Consider the following 20,707-nt stretch of genomic DNA (forward strand, 5'->3'; position numbering starts at 1 on the left):
CATGAGAGAAACATTTATTGGCTTGCTTCAAGTGTGAATGAGGCTTTGTGAGTACATCACTCCCCTTCTCCACCCTGTGTTAGTTTCTCCTTGTCCAGTAGACCACACACACACAGGTGCTAACCCCTCCATACCCCCACCAAGCTGATCATATACGTACATTAACACATCATACACCAAATATATTAGTCACCTACTGTAATGCCAGCAGCAGGTCAACAATGAGCACATAGTCTGGTTTTTGTAAATCTATCATTTATCATTTTAACACTGAGGGTCCATTTCCCTGTTTATTTCAGCATTTTATTATCACTGTACGAATGCTATTACAGTATGTGTTAATGTCGTCTTGGGTTGAGGATTGTATGTGTATTACTGTGCAGTCAAGTGTCTGATCTCGACATGCATGTTTGTGTGTATTTGTGCGTGTGTTCCTGCAGGCCTGTGTATGTGTCTGCGGTGCGTCCCCAGTCTAAACACATCGTGGTGATGGTGGACCACGGAGCGTCTGTGACTGACACCCAGCTTCAGATCGCCAGGGACTCAGCACTGGTCATCCTCAACGGCATAGATGAACATGACAAGGTTAGTGAAAGGGAACAGAAGATTATTATGAAGAATGCATATTTAGAACTCTTATTTAGAAGTTTACAGAGCACCAAATATGCTTAAATGCTTTGGAAAAACAAAAAAGCCTTTAACTTGTATTGACACTAGTGTTACTCCAACTAACAACGTTTTTTTCATTTAATCTCATTATCACTCGTCTCCAGATCTCTATTCTGTCAGTGGCAGAGACGGTTCGCTCCTGTTCTCTGGACCAGTGCTATAAGAGTCTGCTCTCCCCAGCCACCAGTGAGACCAAGAGGAAGATGAGCACCTTCATCTCTAACATCAAGGCCTCTGATGGAGCCACACAGCACGCAGCAGGCTTCCAGAAGGCTTTCCAGCTGCTCCGAAACACCAGCAGTCTTTGCAAACAGAGTACCAGTAAGAAAACAATATTGTGAAATTGTGGTGACACTGCATGTTAGGAATCTGCACAGTTGTCTGTGTGCTGCCTTAGTGATCAATTCCAGCTCCTGTGCATTAATTGATGTGAGTGTCGTGTTTGTTTCTGTCCTCTATCAGCCACAGACATGGTGATCATCTATTTGTCGTCTGGTATCACGTCTCGAGAGTCGTCAGAGCAGGAGAAGAGAGCGACGCTCAGTGTGGTCAGAGAGGAGAACCGACACCTCAACAACTCAGTTATGATCCTCACCTACGCTCTCATGAATGGTAGGTCACTTGTAATTAAGACTGATTTTCACCTGGATTTAATGACCCTGCAATGAAAAAAATGCTGTTTGTTCTCCTGCAAGACACTATTGCACCAAGTGATCCGAAAGTAAAGAAGACAAAATGCAAATTACCTGCTGATTTCCCTCAACAATAATTGTGAGTGAGAGTGTTAAGCTGCAAATAGAATTTTCTATCACCGAGATTTCACTGTTGATTTTTTTTTAAATAAAATTTTCACCTGTTTTTTAATATTAAAGATTTGTTTTGACAAATAAGATCCTTACTTGTACTTTAACTAGGGTTGAGACAAGCATTTTACTTCCAATGTAAAAGCACAAATATTCACAGCATTTTCAAGTGTCTGCAGTGAAAAATAAACTAAATGAAGGTTATCTCGCATTACAACACTTGTTGTACACTTATATAAATAGTTTTACTTTACTTAAGTATTTAGGACAGCAGCCCAGCTGAAAAATCCTAGATTTTAGAAATATAGCACAAAAGAGTTAAAGATCATCGGCCATTTTTTAATGTTGATTGATTGATTTTTTTTTTTTTTTTTGTTTTGCACATATCTAGAGCTTCATTCCTTTCTGGCTCTGCTGGGAGCTGTTTCTGTGTGTTAGATATCCTTTCTCTATGTTCTTGGGTACAATGTGCTCAAGAGAAGACTGAAGGTTAGAGAGGTGCTCAGAAACCTCAAAGGTTTTTATCTGCGTGTGTGTGTTGGTGTGTATGCTTCATTTTCCCCTTTTATTGTCTTTGTCCATCCATCTGCCTCCTCTAATTCCCACCTCCCTCTGCAACACACACACACTGCGCATGCATTAGTCCACTATTAATACAAATCATTTTTGCATCTGAGAATGGAAATGAGGTACATCTAAGAGAGGAGAGAGTGAGACTTCAAAGGGCATACTGCTCACTCTGTGTGTGACTGACAGAGGACCTTGGCTGTTTAAAGAGCTCCATGATGAAAAGGATGCAGAAATCTATCGTCCTGAGTTTATTAGCATTGCATATCCAAAAAAACATTTGTTTTGTTGCTGACGCTGTTGCACACGACTGAAAGGCCCACTGTGGGTGTGTGTGTCTTATTCCCTGCATCCCCTGCCAAATGTGAAATGCTGATTTTTTTTTTTTTTTTTCAAGGAGATCAGCAGTCCCATGGCAGTATAATGCACAGTTGTTTTGTGCGTGTGTTGATGAGATGCCCACCTCCCTCACCAAAATGGTGTATGATAGCCTGAATAAACTGCTCTCCTGTCAGCTAGAGTATGGTTTTTACCCTACATGTTGATCATAACCTGCTTGCTCATTGTCTATAAAATACTGAAAAATCTCCAAACAAAATTTCCCTGAGCACAAAATTATGTCTTCAAATAGTTTTATATGACAAACCATCGCTCCAACATATTAAGTTTACAATCTTATAAAATGGAGAAAATGAGCAAATCCTTGCATTTGAGAAGCTGGAACCAGCAAATGTATTTTTTTTGTTTGATAAATGACTGAAACAATTAATTAATTTTTTGTTGATGGTCTGTTGATTCAGTTATGAATTTTCTTCCAATCAACGAACCGACTAAACGTTTCAGAACGAGATTTGCGATTTTGTAGATTTGATGTGATTGTAAAGTCATTCATCATAGATATTTAATAAAAATAAAATTCAGTTACTTTTAGTTAAAGGTAACCCGTAGAGTTTTTGACCACTAGTGGTGCTATGGGGCAATGTTTTCAGGTGTTTGTATCTCGTTCACACAAATACACTGACGACTGGAAGAAGAAGAATAGTAGCCGGCGTAAACATGGATCTTAACCAGGGGGTTTCAGCTGTTTTTTGCTGTTCGGGCCATTTTTATATTTAACATTTTTGAGGGACTGCTGATGGTCATGACTTAAATAAAGCTAAGGCTAAGTAAGAATGTTTAGATATTATTACACACACTTTAAGTCTTTTATATCTCCTACCACCTCTGAAGTAACTTTCAAACTCCGTTGTTCTTAGCTAGGTAGTAGAACCAGTAATAGGAACACAGCACACAGAGACTGAGTAAGTGGGTGATGACGGACTGATTACCTTGCATACTTATGACCTACTGTTGTAAGGAGTGATGAGGAAAGACGCAACACAGACAGACCGTGCAAGGTTCAACATAATTACCACAACAATAGATATAATAGCACGTAGTTATAAACTTATTATTCAGGCAAATTGTATTGTTTCCTTGTGACCTGCTGGCAAATGTTTGGGGGTTCCTAGCCCACACAATGCAGGTTTCAAAATATAAAAAAAATAGCCTTTGTATATGTTCTCATGTTTGTTTAGACCTCAAAGATACATATTCTGCATTTCAGTGAGAAATACTTACTGTAAACATAGAAGAAAACTTCACATGGTCTCTTTTAAGAGGTAGACTTTTCTAAAAACTCAAACATTAGAATAATTTTGGTATTAGGATCGTCATACCTATCCTAGAAAGAAGAGTGGGAATGGATACTCTCTCATAAATTAAAGTGAACAGTAACCCTTGCTGTCAGCAAAATTGCTCCTTTTATGTTCGTTTGACATTGCCACCCATGACGACATTGCCACCCGTCAGTCGCCCAGCGTGATGATCAGCAGAGCAGAGCCTTGGCATTAAAAAGGGATTCTGCTGTAATCCAGTCAATGATTGGATACTGGCAGACACTCTGTGCTCTATCCTTTCCCAATAGGTTCTGGGATGCCAAATGTTCCAGGTGACAGCTGTAGGGGCCAGCCATGGTTATCCATTCTCCTCTAAATGACCTTATGAGGCTTGGAAAGATAGAGTCTTAATGTCTCAGCTGCATATTTTCTTGAAAGTGATGAGGGATTTATTCATGTCATGATCTCTGAGCTTCACAGATGACAATTGGGTCTGGCAGATGCATGGGATTGTATAAATAAAGCTTATAGAGATCATGATGCAGGATCACAAGTCAGGGCCTGCATGTATGATATATCTCTGCTGCTGATACCAAATAAGTTTGGGAAATCCATGTGGCAATGTATAGTATGAACTTGATTAATGATCCCCTTTTATGCAAGCCTCTTGCTGCTTAACCTTGTGAACTGCATGAGGTTAAATACATCTTTCATCTTTTAAAAGATTCTTGATTTTTTTTTTTTTTTCAGCTCCTGTTTTGTGGCAGGAGTGTGATTTCTTTTTTCCAGCTCCTTGAAGGAATTTTTTTACAGCTAGAGGGGAAAGAGAGCAGTGGGTTGCCTTTTATAATAGGAATTTGAGTCATGTGGTCTTAAGTGAAGAGCTGTTTACTCTTTTTACCTCCTTTCAACCACTCCCTCCTCTTTTCATTTGCACAGTTACCCTGTTCAATAGGCCTTTAGCCATGCCGTCAGTTATGGATTTGTTCTTAATATCTCTGCTTGATTAAATCAAACAAATTCCTTCATCAACTCTCCCTTCCTATCCTAAACTCATTCTCTATCACATTCCCTCCTCCTTCAGAGGGAGTAACAGGCCTGAAGGAGCTGGCGTTTTTGAGGGATCTTGCAGAGCAGAATTCGGTGAAATACGGTGTCGACCGAATGTCCGACCGAGACCGCTCCTTTGTGGTGTCCTCATCTGGATCAGCAGGAGCTTCCATGATGCCGGTGGTGAAGGGAAGCATGATGGTACTAAACCAGCTGAGCAACCTGGAGACAACAGTGGGCCGCTTCTACATTAACCTGCCCAATCGCATGATCGACCTGGCCCGCTTCAGCCTGCCCTACTCTGACCCAATGGGAGATGGTGAGTGGTTTGGACACAACTGGACAGTGTGTCTGGACTAATATTGAATGACATTAAAATTTTTGACCAGATAGCAAAGACTCTAATCCAGAACAAGTTTAGATAATTTGAATAAAATTGAACCAGAAGATCAAAAATTGATATGAATTGCAGTTACATTGAAAAAATTGAAGGAATAGTTAAATAAGAAGGTCGACACTGCTCACATATATCTAAGTTTAACACAACGCTAGAGCCAACAGACAATTAGCTTAGCTTAGCATAAAAACTGGAAACATGTTCTTTAATGAGCTTTGGAGGTGCTGGTAGGTTTAAACCTTTTGAACAGAGCCAGCCTAGCTGTTTCCCCCTGCCTCCAGTCTTTATGCTAAGCTAACTGCCTACTGGCCGCTAGGTTCATAATTATTGTACAGACATGAGAGTTGTGTTGATCTTCTCATCTAACTATCTGCAAGAAAGTGAATAAGCATATTTCCCAAAATGTCAAACTCTTCCTATGGGCGACTGTGGCTTAGTGGTAGAGCGGGTCGTCCACCAATCGGAAGGTCGGCGGCCCACATGTCGTAGCGTCTTTGGGCAAGACACTGAACCCCAAATTGCTCCAGAGGGCTGTGCCTTCGGTGTGTGAATGTGTGTGAATGATTACTTACTTTGATGAGCAGTTCTGCCATCGGTGTATGAATGTGTGTGAATGGGGTGAATGAGATATGTAGTTGCAGCACTTTGAGGAGTCAGAAAGACTAGAAAGGCGCTATATAAGTACAGTCCATTTACCATCCCTCTTAATAAACACTTTTACTGAAGGCAAAACTTGCAAAACTGTTACATTGTTATTCTGCACATAAATGAATTAAATGAGCTAAATTGCAAATACACAATGAGCTCAAAAAGAGATGAGCTTAGAGTATGAAACTTAAACTTGAGGTGTTGCATGAAGTTTACTTGTTCTTCTTTCTCCAGGGTTTATTATGACCGTGAACCGGCCGTGTTATTTCGGTAACCTGCTCCTGGGCGTGGTTGGGGTGGATGTGAACTTGGCCTACATCTTGGAGGATGTCACCTACTACCAAGACTCACTAGCTTCATACACATTCCTCATTGACAACAAAGGTCAGTCATATACAGACAGGCAAGGTGGTAGTAATCAGCTCAGTGCATACATTTTTGCTGGACTCCTGACTCCCACACATGCACACTCCCATGTTCATCACATAAGAATTAGCAGAAATATCTACCACAGTGCAGGAAATGGTGCCTTTTCTAACTTGTGGTCAGCCACATGAACATTTTTTTAAGGCTTTAAATCATGACAGCCTATTCTCTAAATAAAGTTTTCCCCATGTGCAGTAATAACAGGTCTACCAGGTAGTACAGCAAACACAGCAGAACAAATCCGTCGCTCATTGCGTGTTGCTTAGATTTCTAAGCCAGTAAAAAAACAAGCAACAATCAGGAAAAATCTTGCTATGACTTACAGGTCCAGCAGACTCCAGTGGTCTACAAAACATTTCTCTGCATATTTAGGGTCTCAATCTTTATTAGTCACAGCCTTAGAGAAACACTATAGTTGGAAGGGAGTGTATTTTGGTGGTCTTGTTTCACATACAAGTGGAATTACACTTTATTTTGTCTGTCTCAACTTCCTCCTCAGCCATTATCCCTTATTAGACTTAATTGACATCTTCTTGGTAGCACTGGCACTTGTTTGGCATTTCATTCTCTGTTGAGCCATGCCTCAGTGCGTTGCCACAGCGCAGGGCGGTAGTGCTCATGTCCGGTCTTGGTTTGTTTTGGCCTAGCTGAGGGGGTCTAGACTAAACCACTGGTGCTGTACAGCAGGTAAATTCTGCTCTGTATGCCTGGACAGCAGGGGTTTTGCTAGATGTCATTATAGTTACAGATTCAGAGTAATATTGGCTGCAATGACATGACAATGCTCAAGCTAATAAGACTAAATAATTATAAATAATTGAAAACTAAAGATGAAAGGTGCTAGGTGTTAAAAATGTTTTTTATTGCATTTACAAGTACAAGTGTTGTGTGTTCATATGTTTAATACCAGCTATGAGAGTTTAATTGAAAAATTTAAATGAGTGCAGGTGAAGGGAGAGTATGTATCAGCTCATATATGTCCCAGCTGTTGTTCAGATCTGTCTCGCTTCTGAAAGCTCACTGCATCCATCACTCCCAAGTCCTAACACAGAGGCGATCAGTGCGATTCAGCAGTGAAAGTAGACAGTGGCAGAAGTAGGAATATCAGAAATGTGGAGAGAAGAGTTTGCTTGGAGCTCTACTCATTTTCACATCCTAAAACAAATGCCCCCCCCCGTAATAAAACACTACAAATTACCCTAACTAAAACAAAATATTTGCCCAGCCTAAAGATGAATTAAACTAGACTTAAATGTTGAAATGTTGACGGCAGGGAGGTCAGGTATATCTAACATGACTTGCAACAAACACCACAATAACCAGACTTTGTGTATGGTTTTGGGGCCATGCTAATATGAGGCAAGAAGAAGGGATGATTAAAACAAGCTGGAACAAGACAAGGTTGAAATGAAAGGTTGCATGACGTGTAGAGGACAAGGGGAAATATTTAGGAGGGTGGGAGGGAGGAGAGAGGTGAGGAGAAGTATAGTGGAGCAAAACATAAAACATGGGCGGACTAAGTGACATTTACTCACCTGCATGGTTTAAATAAGTGTTCAGCATCAGACTTTTTTCACTATTAAACCTAATTATTGCAAGTGAATTTTTGCAGCTGTATGAGTTTTGCTCCTCTGTTGTGCCATTCAATGAGTTCTCTCTTCTTTTTTTTTTCCTCTAAAATGTTTGTTATTGTAATAAATATGCCATCAAATTATAGCTTATTACCGCACCGTGCTTATTAGTGCAGCAACTCGGTAAACATTGACAAATGAGTCCCATTAAAGTTATTAACTGGTATTCAAATCGTCGGCTGCCAATTACAGTGCAGGAACATACAGTTAGGTAAATACACCTCTGACAAGAGCCTTCCGGACCTGGAACTAAAAATAGCATATCAGTAAATTGGAAGTATTTTTGAATGAGAGGCATTTATCTTTTGACTTTTTGAGTCTGTGTATATGTTGATCAGAATAATAGCAAGCCTGTACCTAAACTGGATTATGTATAGATTTATGTATAATTAAATGTTCTGGTCCTCTCTATGTGTACTGTAGTTGTCCATATGAGGACAGAGATGCCTGGACTAATACAGACTGATTCTCCTCAAAGAGTGTGAGACACCACACCTGGTGCTTCTCTGACAAACTGACACACTCTTAGATTTTTAGAACTGCTTTAAAAAAAAAAACCAAACATTTCTTCAAAACAATTCTTTCAAAACAGAAGGGCTTTCAGTCCAGTATCTTTAGGGCTTTTTAGCTCTCCCAAAATGATTACAGTGGCTGTTAAGAGCTGTGTTTATCACAGCACTACACTCCTTAGCACCACCAGAGTACTGTTTGCTACTGAGCTTCTTTAGAACAATTTGAAAGTTCGATGCTGTTGTCTTTCTCAGTGGAATTAAAGATGTTGGAAAGCAGTATTAAGATGAGTAGCGTCCACTATTTCCTCTATCCTGCCTAACGTGGAGTATGATCCATCTACCACCCTCCGTTGTTTTTTGGGAGAAGCTACAAGCATAAACTTCTAAATGTATCTGGTGTGACAAAGAACCGAAAATTAGTAATTCTACACTCCAAAATAGTAGTAGACAGGCAGGAGGTTTATGTTTTCCTAACTTTTAAATGTATTATCTGTCCTTTATGCTTAAGCTTTTGCTAATATGGTTTGATAAGGAGAAGGCCGTACCATGGCTAGACCTGGAGGAACAAATAGTACTACCACACTCTTAAAGATACAGTTTTTTCTGATCTTTTGAAAAAAATCACGTTTGACTAACTTTGGAGCTGTTATTGCACATTCAGTTAATATATGGAAACAAGTTGCCAGAATAGGTCAATTGGACATAAAGTGGCATTTAGACTCACCCATATTAAGAAACAATAATCTTATTGGTGGCAATAGGTGATATGTATCAACTGTGGCAAAAACAAGGATTTCACAGTCTTTCTGACATTTTTAATCAATGGGGCTATTGTTTTAGTATGTACAGTATGTGCACTAATTATGATGATGATGTTGCCATTGTCAACTTGATTTCCCAGGTTACACCCTGATGCATCCATCACTGACACGGCCCTACCTGATGACTGAGCCTCCCCTGCACACTGACATTATCCACTATGAGAATATCCCAGCATTCCCTGTTGTCCGGCAGAACATCCTCGGGTAAGAAAGGATGAGGAACTCTTAAAAAACTGTTTTACAATTGATTTCAGCTTCAAAAACCATTTAAAACCAGAATTCCTTCAGCCATGGATACATACATATCATATTTTATGTATATTTTTTGTTGTTTTAATGCTGTGTATTTCTGGCAGCCTCCCTCTGGGCAGTCAGGTCATCACTGTGCCAGTCAACTCCTCTCTGTCCTGGCACACCAACCGACTCAGAGACAACAGCAAAGACGCATACAATGTCAGCTACGCCTGGAAACTGGTAGGTGTCCAAATAGAGACTAAACTTCTGACACGTGTTCACTGGTGACATATAACTTCACTGTCCTTGCCCTCAGCCTAGACTTAACAATGAACTTTCTGCTCACTTGCATACACTTAAATGCAATGTAAAATAAGAATAAGAAGTAAAAGTTCTGATCAAGACTTAACTGCATACATACTTATAAGTCCTTATATAGTACATGTACCATAATGTTTATCTAATAGTTTCTGGTCGTTTTAAAGTTTCCCTAAGGAAAAAAATATAGGACTACAAAGAGGAGTTAAACAAATGATGCAGTAGGAAACAATATTTTGTTGCCAAAGAAGAATAGTAAATTAGCACATGAAGATGGAAATTATGATCTGCAAGTTGCTTATTTTTTCCTAATTTGAATGTCAGTTGTGTTGAGTAAATGTGAGCAAAAGGATTGTACATTTGAAGTAGAACAATCCCTTACTTACACAGTCAGAGCAGAGACAAATGATGATCTTTGGCTCTGGGCCAGTGAGCCATTGTCGTGGTGCCAGAATAACTATCTCATATACTTTCTCTCTATCTCTTCCATTTCTGTCTATAGCTCTTTATCATTACTGTACTACTGTCTAAAAGCACTATAGAGATTTATGCTCCCAGCCTTTATGTCTCCACCAAACCTTCAGCACCTTAAATTAGTCGGTGTAATGAAAACCAAGTGCTCCCACACCCAGAAACTGTCCCTCGAATCTGCTTTTCCTTTCAGGCCCAGAAGTGTCATGTTTTAGGAACAAATGGAAACAGAACTGCAATAACATCACACCATATTGAGTCTTTTTGCTTTCTGACATTTAGATTTTTGGCAGGAGCAAAAATATCACACTTAATTTAGGCATTTCACTTTTAGCCTTTTTTTAAAAGCTTTTGACATTATTTCTTTTTCACACAGGCTCTAGAGTTCAAACACGTCACCTTTGCCATGAATTTGGCAGATGTTTGTTTTTAAAATGAACTCTCCAGAGGCAGACAAAATGGTAAATTGGCCTAGAAAGAAAAATTGAGAAGCGTCTGTTTACCACACGATACTGTTCTTTTTGTAGGACAAATAATGTCCGGGGGTTCCTTTATGAGTATATTGTACTGTTAATTTTTATGCTTGTGACCAGAATTAAGACAAAAATGTGTCATCACGTGGTAGAGAAGAAGCTTCTGGGTCTTTGTGAAAACTGTTTACTGTTTGACACTTTGCATGATTTAACAATAAAATCTCAGAATTTGGGACCAGACTAGCCCTGCATGGTTCATTTAGAATCAGCTGTGTGAAAGCAGTTCTTGAGCCAGACACATTTATCTTCTCTGGAGGACGCCTGTGGCCCTTAAAACACTGGCTGTGATGGCTGACGCTAAACACTGAAAAAGAGCGCTGATGGGGAGTGTGTGTAATGTCACAGTCTCTCTGGCTTCTAGTTTGTACAAGGTATGTAGGAGTGGAGTGTGTAAATCACATCAACTCCCAGTATTTTATCCATAATCTCTCACAATTCAATAAATGTGTCCTGCATTAGTTCTAAGGGATCACCTGCCAAAAAAGGTACAGTAGGTAACTCCAACTTTGAAATCCACATATCTGTAAAACATTTTTGTCCATTTTCATTTTTCTTGGCTCCCCTCTTTGAATTCTGCAGCATTGTTTGTAGTATCCCATGAAAAGACCAAAACCAACAATGAATTGATTGTACTAATAAGTATTGGCAGTCAAAGCCTGATATAGCTTATTCATCTGTGCCACAGATCTCCATTGTTGACCAAAAACTCTTAAAAACACATCAATGAGCCAAGCTGTTGCACAGGGCGACTTCATTGAAATGAACATGGGCACTGTAGTTTATTTCAAGTCAATCCCACATATTGTCCTGCTGCTTGAAATACTAACTAGCACAAGAAATGTGTATTAATCTGCGGCTAAAAATAGTCACCAGCAAATGCACTATTTACCCCTGTTTGAAAAGTGTTTGCAAAAAACTACTGTGTCCAGCTGTTTTAGGAAATTTTGTCTATAAGTCTATATTTGGAACCGGTAAAGATTTCTGTTAGGTTGAAGTAGGATGAATGGGCTTGGCGGTGTTGAAAGCCATAGACAGGCTAGGGATGTCAGAAAGTGTTAAGAAACGGACTAACACATAGTTGTTTTTGGTCTTTTCATGGGATATGTTGACAGTAAAAAAAAAATATTGAACATCATCAGCCTTATCCTCCACTCCTTTCTTGTCTTCTAGGTTCAGGACACGTCGTTCATCCTGTGCATCGTGTATGTTCAGCCTGAGATACCAGTGAAGCAGCTGAAGAACCTGAACACAGCTCCCAGCTCCAAGCTACTGTACCATCGTTTAGACCTGCTGGGTCAGCCCAGCTCCTGCCTGCACTTCAAACAGCTTGCCACAGTTGGTAAGGAAAAGCCAAATCCACAGCACTGGACTAATATATGATAACTTGGAGTAATAAATGAGTCTACAAACTTTATTTTTATCAATAGTAAGCTCTAAAACATTGATTAGCACCTCAAACTGTCCCTTTTTCCCTTTCTGTCTCTTTCTCAGAGTCCCCCACAGTGATGTTGGCAGCTGGTAGTTTCTCCTCTCCCTATGAGCACCTCAGTCAGCCAGAAACAAAGCGCATGGTGGAGCACTACACCGCCTACCTGAGTGATAACACCAGGCTCATAGCCAACCCAGGCCTCAAGGTACACAAGCACGGGAACACAGATGCAACTCACGGCTAAGACAAGCCTGTAGGCACACACAGGGTTAATGTTGTTTACCTGACAAACACATGGCACATAGGCAACCCTGCGGTCTGGGTACAGACATGTACACAAATATTCAAATTTCAGTGGGTCCCAAAAAAGTTCAAGTGTTTAGAAGTGCGTGTTAAATGCAGTTTTAATTCTGTTTCTTACAATATCTGACAAGCAACTTTTCAGGCTGTTTACATTATAGCTGAAATTCACAAATTTTAAATGAAGCTCTGCACCTTTAAGAAGGGGACAAACCCCCACGTGGTTTTGGCAGTCTGTGTGCATTCCTGTCCTGGGAGGGGGGGAATAGGGGGTTAGAGTTTGAACTCTAAAGCCCCAGTCCCAGCTCTGATTCCCAGGCTAGTCTTAAAGGCCCCCTCCAGTGACCTCATCACCCCTTTCAAACTTACAAGCTTCTCTGAAAATGGTACTGAGATGTGATTTTTCAGGGCTTTAGGGCTAATCGAGTCCCATTTATTCCTAAATACTGGTTTTCTGAGCCTAGCTATTTGTGATTATTATATTCTATATATATTATTATATTATATTTTCACAGTAGATCTTAAAAAATGATGCATCACTATCTTTATCAGCAATACAGTAGAATAACTTCAAGTTTCGGTGTGTTTGAATTGGTAGGAGTCACCTTTTATTTCTATTTTGTTTGTGGGTAGACTGGAGGCTAACGTGCCAAAAGGTTTAGCCAACTTACATTTCAGGCCAACTCCAGATTAAGACATTTTTCTACTACTTTATAAACATTTCTTCTCCCCTCCTTGTTTACCTCCCCCTTCCTTCTCTATCTCCTTTCACCCTTCTTTCCCCCCTCACCGTCCCTTTTCTCTCTCTCTCTCTCTCTCTCTCTCTGTCTCCCTGCATCCCTTCATCCTTTCCCCTCTGCAGTCCTCTGTCAGGAACGAGGTTATGGCGACCAGTCACGTCACGGATGAGTGGATGACACTAATGGAAATGAGTAGCCTCAACTGCTACATTGTGCGACGTTACATAGCAACGCCCAGTGGGGTGCTCCGGATTTACCCAGGATCACTGATGGACAAAGCCTTCGACCCGACCCGCAGACAATGGTGAGGCTTACTTTGGAGGGTGTGAGGGGGAGACAGGAGTGAAGGTGTGTGTGTGTATTTTAGGGGAGAAAAAGGAGGTATGAGATAGTGTTGGTTAGGTAGGAGTTAAAGGGACTGAGTATGTGTGCAAACTGCAGGCGCATGTTTGTGCTTAAAATGGACACCAGCCATTACTGAGTTGAATTAAGTTACGATTTTCTCATCAAACTGTTGAATTGTAATGAATTGTCTCAGAAATTAAACTTAAATCAAAGTATTTTTTAACATAACACACAATGTTTTAAAGGTTTTTAGTCATGTTATATTATTCTGGCAAGTTTTGTGTTTTTCCTAGTTAAGGTGATTATCAGCACATTGTGTAGAGCTCTATGACATTTATAGTCCCCCTTTTACAGTTCAGCCCATGGCAAGTGTTCTGCTTTACTAATGTCTACCCTGCTTTAATTGTAGAGTTTCAACCTTTTTTTTATTACTTTATTGAAACAAATGTATACAGAGAGTAATCAACAGATGTTCCAACAGCTTTTTGTTAGTACATTCAGCTATGGATGAAATGTATTGTTTGACATAAAATCAGATCAGAAATGTTTGACTTTTTGCCTTTAAATTTTGATTTATGAACATTACATTTTGTCAAAATAGCAATCAGGTAAAGCTGAGAGCAGGAATTCCTGTCATATTCAGTGAATCCACACTATACGTTTTTCAAATGTAAAATAAATTTAGAGTAGATATGATCATCAATACATTGTGACCGTATAATCCACAGCTGTTTTATATACAGTCGAGACCAAAACAAATGCCCCAGCAATTCGCTGCATTCCCCACAAAAAGTACGCATTCATAAGTTTCCGTAAATAATGACCAGAGTGGAGAAAACCTGTAAAAGCATCTTAAAAGATATCTCATTTACTTACTGTTAGCCAGCAAAAATGAAGACAGTCAAAATAACCCTCTGCCTGTGTGATGTGTTCTATAGGTACCAGCATGCTGTGGCTAACCCTGGCCTCATCACCTTCACGGGACCATACCTGGATGTGGGCGGGGCGGGCTATGTTGTCACCATCAGCCACACCATCCATGCCTCCAGGTAAGAAGAAGGTGTCTTTTTACCGCAATGTAAAGCCCTCTGCTATCTCGTATTTTACTGTGCCAGACAAAATCCAGTCCTACAAGTCAAGTATTTTGCTGAATAACTATTTGAGTCAAAGATGATGTCTTTTAAAGCAACTGACTTCTTGGGAAATGATGTGTCATCATCCTGTATTTGAGTTTCAAGTCATTGTTTAGCTTTCCGGGCCACAACTTTACTGTTTTCGTTTACTCTCATAGCGTTGTTTTCAGCTGCAACAGGCAGCTGTTTTCAGTGAAAAAACTCTAAGAACCCACTGTACACCACCTGCTCAGCACCAAACAGCAGACAGACAAAGTTATTGACTAGCTGGTGAACACAGTCGAGCATTTAGCAGCTAAAGAGACAGATATTCACCTCGGGAGTTGGTAGAGACCAAAAACAGAGCTAAGAGTGTAAATATTGGACTTGAGTTCACCAGGTGGTCAGAAACACGACTCCCAAATTAATGATAATGTTGCTCTCTGTCTGCTGGATGTGTAAATAAGCAACTGTTTGCTAACAAGTTCGCCATATCACCTTTGAAGGTGATGATATGTCAATGTTGTTGTTTCCACTGCCCCCAAGTGACCAAAAAAATCAGTTATTGCAGATTTAAGCATTTCACGATTGACAAATTGGTGGGAATTTTTACATCTTGGCAATAAAATTATCAGCTGTCCATATAAGATATAGCTCACTGTTGTTAACTGTCATTATGAGCCAAGACATCATTGTGGGCTGTTAGGCTCTCAGCCCAGAAGTCATTTCAGCAGAGTGCACTGTCTCTGAAGACAAGATAATTTGAAGGAGACTAAAGGAGACCACTGACCATTTTTGCTTCAGGGCTGAGTGACAGAATAACCCTCAACCAAATGGTCTGGGTTCAGTCAGTTATCTTCAAGTATCTGCTCTTCCAAAGTGCCCTTGAGCAAGCTACTGTATTCCAACCACCTCCTTGAGCCCTGGTGTGAAGAAGTGGAGAGTTATACAAGTTATAGCAGAATGTTTTGGACGCAGAATGTTTTGGACACAGCCTCTTTGAGTTGGGGGCTTTAAGAAGACTGTAACTGCGGTTGAGATTAAAGTGTTTGTTTCTAGTTCTGTTAGCTTAAAATGCAACTGCCTCCGTAGCACCAAATGCACCATAGCCACAACACCACTTGCATGTAGTACAATATGAACTCTTTTGACATGGTCCATGCAAATGTACAGTATACACATAAACATTCAGTATCAGTGTGTTTGATAAGCCTGGATTAGTGTGTTGATGACTGGCTCAGTGAGCATAACATTGCTCAGTTTGTAGTGTGCGTAAACACAGGTTTAAAGAGAGTGTGCTTGTGTGTGTATGTGTGTATTTTGTGTATGTGTTTTAATGGGGATTTTTTTTGGCTGGTGTGGGTAAACATTTATATTATCCTAAAGGTCAGTAGAGTAATGAGCTATAGACTGTACAATGTAACTGATAATTACTTCTGTCAGCAAAAAATTTAATAGAAAAGTTTAACTTTTTTTCTTCATTTAAAAAAAAAAAAATCCTTTTATGATGCTTTTTTGTCTGCTCCCGTTCTCTCTCTGTCTTCTTCTGCTCTGTCTGCTCCTCTAGCTCTCAGATGGCCCCTGGTTATGCAATTGCAGTGATGGGTATAGACTTCACCTTACGCTACTTCTATAAGGTCCTGCTGGACCTGCTGCCCATCTGCAACCAGGACAAGGGCAACAAGATCAGGTAGGAAGAGGATGGATTGAATAGTCCTGTTCTTCATGCAAATTGTTCTCTTCTTTTCTATTTCTTCTTTTGCTTTTTTCCCTGAATTTATTCGGAAGGTGGCTAAACTTCTGTTTTACTGAGCAAGAATTAAACTTGCAGAGAGATGGAGAAGAAAAATGAGAGAGTGAAGAAGAGATAAGCTGATTATCATGGCATTCCTGCTGGAGATGTGACGTTACTGCTGTCTCAGTCCTACATGCTTTCTCCAGCTTTTATGTCTCCCTTTTTGTTTTTTTTTTTTTATCCTTTTTCTTCCACCCCCTCCTCTCCCAGTCCCCTCGTCTTACCCTGTCTCCCCCCCCCCCACTTCCTTCATGCTCTCTCTGTTGGTGTTCAGGAGCCATATAAAACAGGATTAGCCCAAAGGGGCTGTGGGGCAGAGAGGAGCTGTATTTGGCACAATGTTTAAGGAATGGAGGGAAGTAGAATGGAGCCGTATTATGCAGGTTAAAGTTGAATTAAATGCTGGGTAAAAAAGAGGAATGTCAAAAACAGTAGTCAATGATAGAGTACTGGTATGACTAATGTAAGTTTACATGTATTCTTTTATTTGATCCTGACCACCTCTCTGTCATCAACCTTCAAATAATTAACAGGCACTATGTCTGTAGTCTTGACATACATTTGTGTGTGTACATTGTAGGTGCTTCATAATGGAAGACAGAGGGTACCTGGTTGCTCACCCCACTCTCATTGACCCCAAAGGTCATGCCCCTGCAGAACAACAGCACATCACACACAAGGTAAAGGACCGGGGGCTAATATACACATATGTAAAAATCACAACTTAATCTATCCTTTGATATTGCAATGAGCTTCCTTCTTTCCATGTACATCCTACTTTCATTTCTCATTATGTAATCCTGTCTTTTTGATGGCAGGAGCCGCTAGTGGCTAATGACATCCTGAACCATCCCAACTTTGTCAAGAAAAACCTGTGTAACAGCTTCAGTGACCGCACAGTGCAGCGCTTCTACAAGTTCAACACCAGCATAATGGCAAGTCAGAAAAACATGAGATAACTGGCAGACGGACACAAACACACTCCTCCAGGCCTTTCAAAGCAATATGTGAATATGTGACAGTATAACACTGTCACCTTGTGGTGATCCTTGGTGTTGCAACCTTGAATTATTCCTGTATACTAAAATTCTATTAAAACTGCAGTGTGTTTTTGTGTAGTTAGACAGTCTGAGAGTGTATTATCCCTGCTGTAAAGATATTAAGGTACATTTTTTTCAACATGTCATACTATTTCATTCATGCCCACTTTTAGATAAACAAGAAGCAGATTGAGTATAATTCAGATCTAAGTGTGTCTAAATGCCTCATGTCCCTTACTAGTTAATTTACTGATGTCTAGTTAATTTTTATGTTCTCTGTTCTTTATCGATTCAGGGTTTATTTTATATTAAGTTTTATAAAAAAAATGTTTCTTAAACTTCCAGATACCCAGTGGGATGATATGTTGATGATATGTCTCTCTCTTAGGGGGACCTAACCAACCTGGTCCATGGTAGCCATTGTTCTAAGTACCGTCTGACCCGAATCCCCGGCACCAATGCCTTTGCTGGTATCGTCAACGAGACGTGTGACTCTCTGGCATTCTGCGCCTGCAGCACCGTGGACCGACTCTGTCTCAACTGCCACAGGTCTCTCCTTAACCTGCACACTCATGAGGGATTCACTGTTTTAACTCTCAGGCGGAGTGCCGCTATTGTAAATTATTTAAGAATATATTTGATGTTTTGCATGTTTGTTCAACACGATCAAAAGACAAACCTCTTGAGCTTCTGATCTGACAGTATAATGCTGCTGCAGTCATTATAGATTGTGTGAATTGTATTTACAATCACATCATAATCAAACAGAAGCTCAGTTAATGAAACATTATATATGTGGATGTGTAAAAATAGTTATTAATTAAATGGAGCTCATAGGATGTCATTAAAGTGAACTATGATGAGAATTTTTCTCACTGAATATGTTACTGTGTTTTTCAGAATGGAACAAAATGAATGTGAGTGTCCATGTGAGTGCCCCCTGGAGGTCAATGAGTGTACTGGCAACCTCACCAATGCTGAAAACAGGTCAGTGCTTACATATCTAGTCACGGATTCTACATTGCTCGTGAATTATATTGAATGTAGCTAGGTGTGAAGGGTAGTCATATCGCATACCACTAGTGCACATAATAAGAGGCCAGAGGAAAACCAAAGTTTGAAATAGTAGGATTTTACATTAAATTAAAATGTCTCAAATTCCTTGTGACATGGAAATTGACCCAGGCTTGTTTTCTAAATATTAACAAGAAAGGCACGCAGTATGACACGCCATGTTGCAGTGATAGAGCTGTCAGTCACAACCTAGGTAGATAGTCTCCATCAGATGACATGTAAGAACTATAAGGAAATAGACAAATAAAAAGGGTTCCTCACAAGATCTGTTTAACTAATATACAGGTGAAAATCACTGGCAGGTTCTGTTCATGTTTTGCTATTTGACTTGTACAATAGGGATTGTGAATGCTAAGAGTTAGCATGCTAAAGACCATATTGAATGGGATAGTATGCCAATGCAGTCATGTGTTGCCATAAGTCAGAATTCACATTACAAATATACATTTGTTGTGCTCTTTTTTTTTTACCTGCATCATTAGTGCAAACAAGCAATTTGCAGCATCAACATCACATGCTCAGTATGTGATATCTCTCAGATATAAAATAAAGTTTTTTTTACTTGCTGTCAGTAGTAGTTTGCACTAATCATTCAGTGTCAGATGAAACATTTGCCAAATTCATTTGTTTAGTCTTTGTACATGATAGTAGTGTCTGAAAATGCACATATTTCCAAGTCCCTTTCATATTCCTCTTATTATCATTTGAATTGTGGGCATGTATGTGCTCCTGCAAACATTTTGGAAGCTTTGTAAATGTTTGTGGATGTTTCCTCACTTCTTTTTCTCTCACTATCTCTCTTGTCCTTTCGTTCCTAGTCCTGTGTCTCTCACATCTCTCTCCCTCTCTTGTTTCACCCATCTCCTTTCATCAGCCATCTGCAGCCTTTGACAGCGCATCAATGTTTCAAATGCCAATTCCTTTATTTCAGGAAGACATGCAATTTTTTCACTGTCAGATTTTCCTGTGTTTTTTGTCAAGCGGCATTGATGTTTGTCCTTTTAGAGCTGCTTTGCATAAATTGACATGCTGAAGGCATTCCTTCAACGGCTCATGCTTAGATTTCATTTTATGTCGAATTTACTGTATTTGTAAGTGTGAACGTGTTTCATACTAGGATTTGGAAGGATGCTTTTAGCTATTTTGACTAAGAATATGTACTTTACTGGCACCTTTCTGTATTTTCACCTTGTGTGTTTTTATGATTGTGTGTATGGGTTGTACAGGAACCCAAGCTGTGAGGTGCATCAAGAGCCAGTCAGTCTGAATGTGATTGATTCCAGTCTGCATGACACCCTGCCCCAGTGTATCAACACTCGCTGTAGCCAGAGATACACCAGCAGGTATACACACTAAACTACACACATGTACAGCACACATTAACAAGTAAAATGAATAACCCAATACATGTATGAAGTATATACCAGCACACTCTTACAGAGCCATATGCCATGAAGTATATGGTGTATTTATAATAAAAGTCACATGGCCAACCAGGAGTATGTTATTGGTACACATCAACAGCACAGTGCCACCCAGTGGGATTAAATGGGAGTGTCCCTTTATAATATTTTTAAAACTCAAATTGTGGGTCACTATAGAATAACACGTAAAACATGTTATAAATCTATCTATCTATCTATCTATAGATATATAGAGAGAGATAGTTAGTGCATTAACGTGACTTTGTGTGTGTGACAGAGAATCTGCTATAACACTGCTGAATTCCTGTCAGATTTCACTAATATTGATATACTGACTTGAGGTAGATTTGCTTTCTTTCCTGAGTAGTGTTATGAAATTTGACAGAAAAATTATACTTTTTGTCTCTGAAAGATTATTTACTACTTGGCCCGTCTCTCTAAAAAATGTCAAAGTTCCTTTTAAGTGTTTGCTCTTCAACAATCTTATTTTGATCTCTATGTCCTGTTTCAGTGACTGTTTCGGCGTGTTGGACTGCGAGTGGTGCATGGTGGACAGTGATGGTAAGACTCATCTCGATAAGCCATACTGTGCTCTGCAGAAGGAGTGTTTCGGGGGCATCGTCGGCGCCAAGAGCCCCTATGCGGATGGCCTGGGACTCCTAGGTGAGTGAAATGTGGATATAAATCAAGCTCTAGAGAGGGGCTCACTC

General features: G+C 39.8%; 1 protein-coding gene across 1 annotated transcript in view; it reads left to right on the top strand.

The window, feature by feature from the left end:
* The window catches only part of cachd1 (cache domain containing 1), an 88,279-nt gene that overhangs the window by 55,705 nt on the left and 11,867 nt on the right, over positions 1 to 20,707 (top strand). Inside the window, exons 6-23 of the mRNA XM_044199522.1 lie at positions 441 to 585; positions 774 to 990; positions 1,132 to 1,281; positions 4,782 to 5,066; positions 6,027 to 6,176; positions 9,263 to 9,386; positions 9,539 to 9,656; positions 11,909 to 12,077; positions 12,230 to 12,372; positions 13,330 to 13,511; positions 14,491 to 14,601; positions 16,232 to 16,354; positions 17,040 to 17,139; positions 17,278 to 17,394; positions 17,888 to 18,048; positions 18,400 to 18,486; positions 19,800 to 19,916; positions 20,509 to 20,660. Of these exons, the coding sequence (XP_044055457.1) occupies positions 441 to 585; positions 774 to 990; positions 1,132 to 1,281; positions 4,782 to 5,066; positions 6,027 to 6,176; positions 9,263 to 9,386; positions 9,539 to 9,656; positions 11,909 to 12,077; positions 12,230 to 12,372; positions 13,330 to 13,511; positions 14,491 to 14,601; positions 16,232 to 16,354; positions 17,040 to 17,139; positions 17,278 to 17,394; positions 17,888 to 18,048; positions 18,400 to 18,486; positions 19,800 to 19,916; positions 20,509 to 20,660 (2,651 nt within the window). The remainder of the gene's footprint in view (positions 1 to 440; positions 586 to 773; positions 991 to 1,131; positions 1,282 to 4,781; positions 5,067 to 6,026; positions 6,177 to 9,262; positions 9,387 to 9,538; positions 9,657 to 11,908; positions 12,078 to 12,229; positions 12,373 to 13,329; positions 13,512 to 14,490; positions 14,602 to 16,231; positions 16,355 to 17,039; positions 17,140 to 17,277; positions 17,395 to 17,887; positions 18,049 to 18,399; positions 18,487 to 19,799; positions 19,917 to 20,508; positions 20,661 to 20,707) is intronic.

The sequence above is a fragment of the Siniperca chuatsi genome, linkage group LG6 (assembly GCF_020085105.1).
Source record: "Siniperca chuatsi isolate FFG_IHB_CAS linkage group LG6, ASM2008510v1, whole genome shotgun sequence".
NCBI classification, from domain to species: Eukaryota; Metazoa; Chordata; class Actinopteri; order Centrarchiformes; family Sinipercidae; genus Siniperca; species Siniperca chuatsi.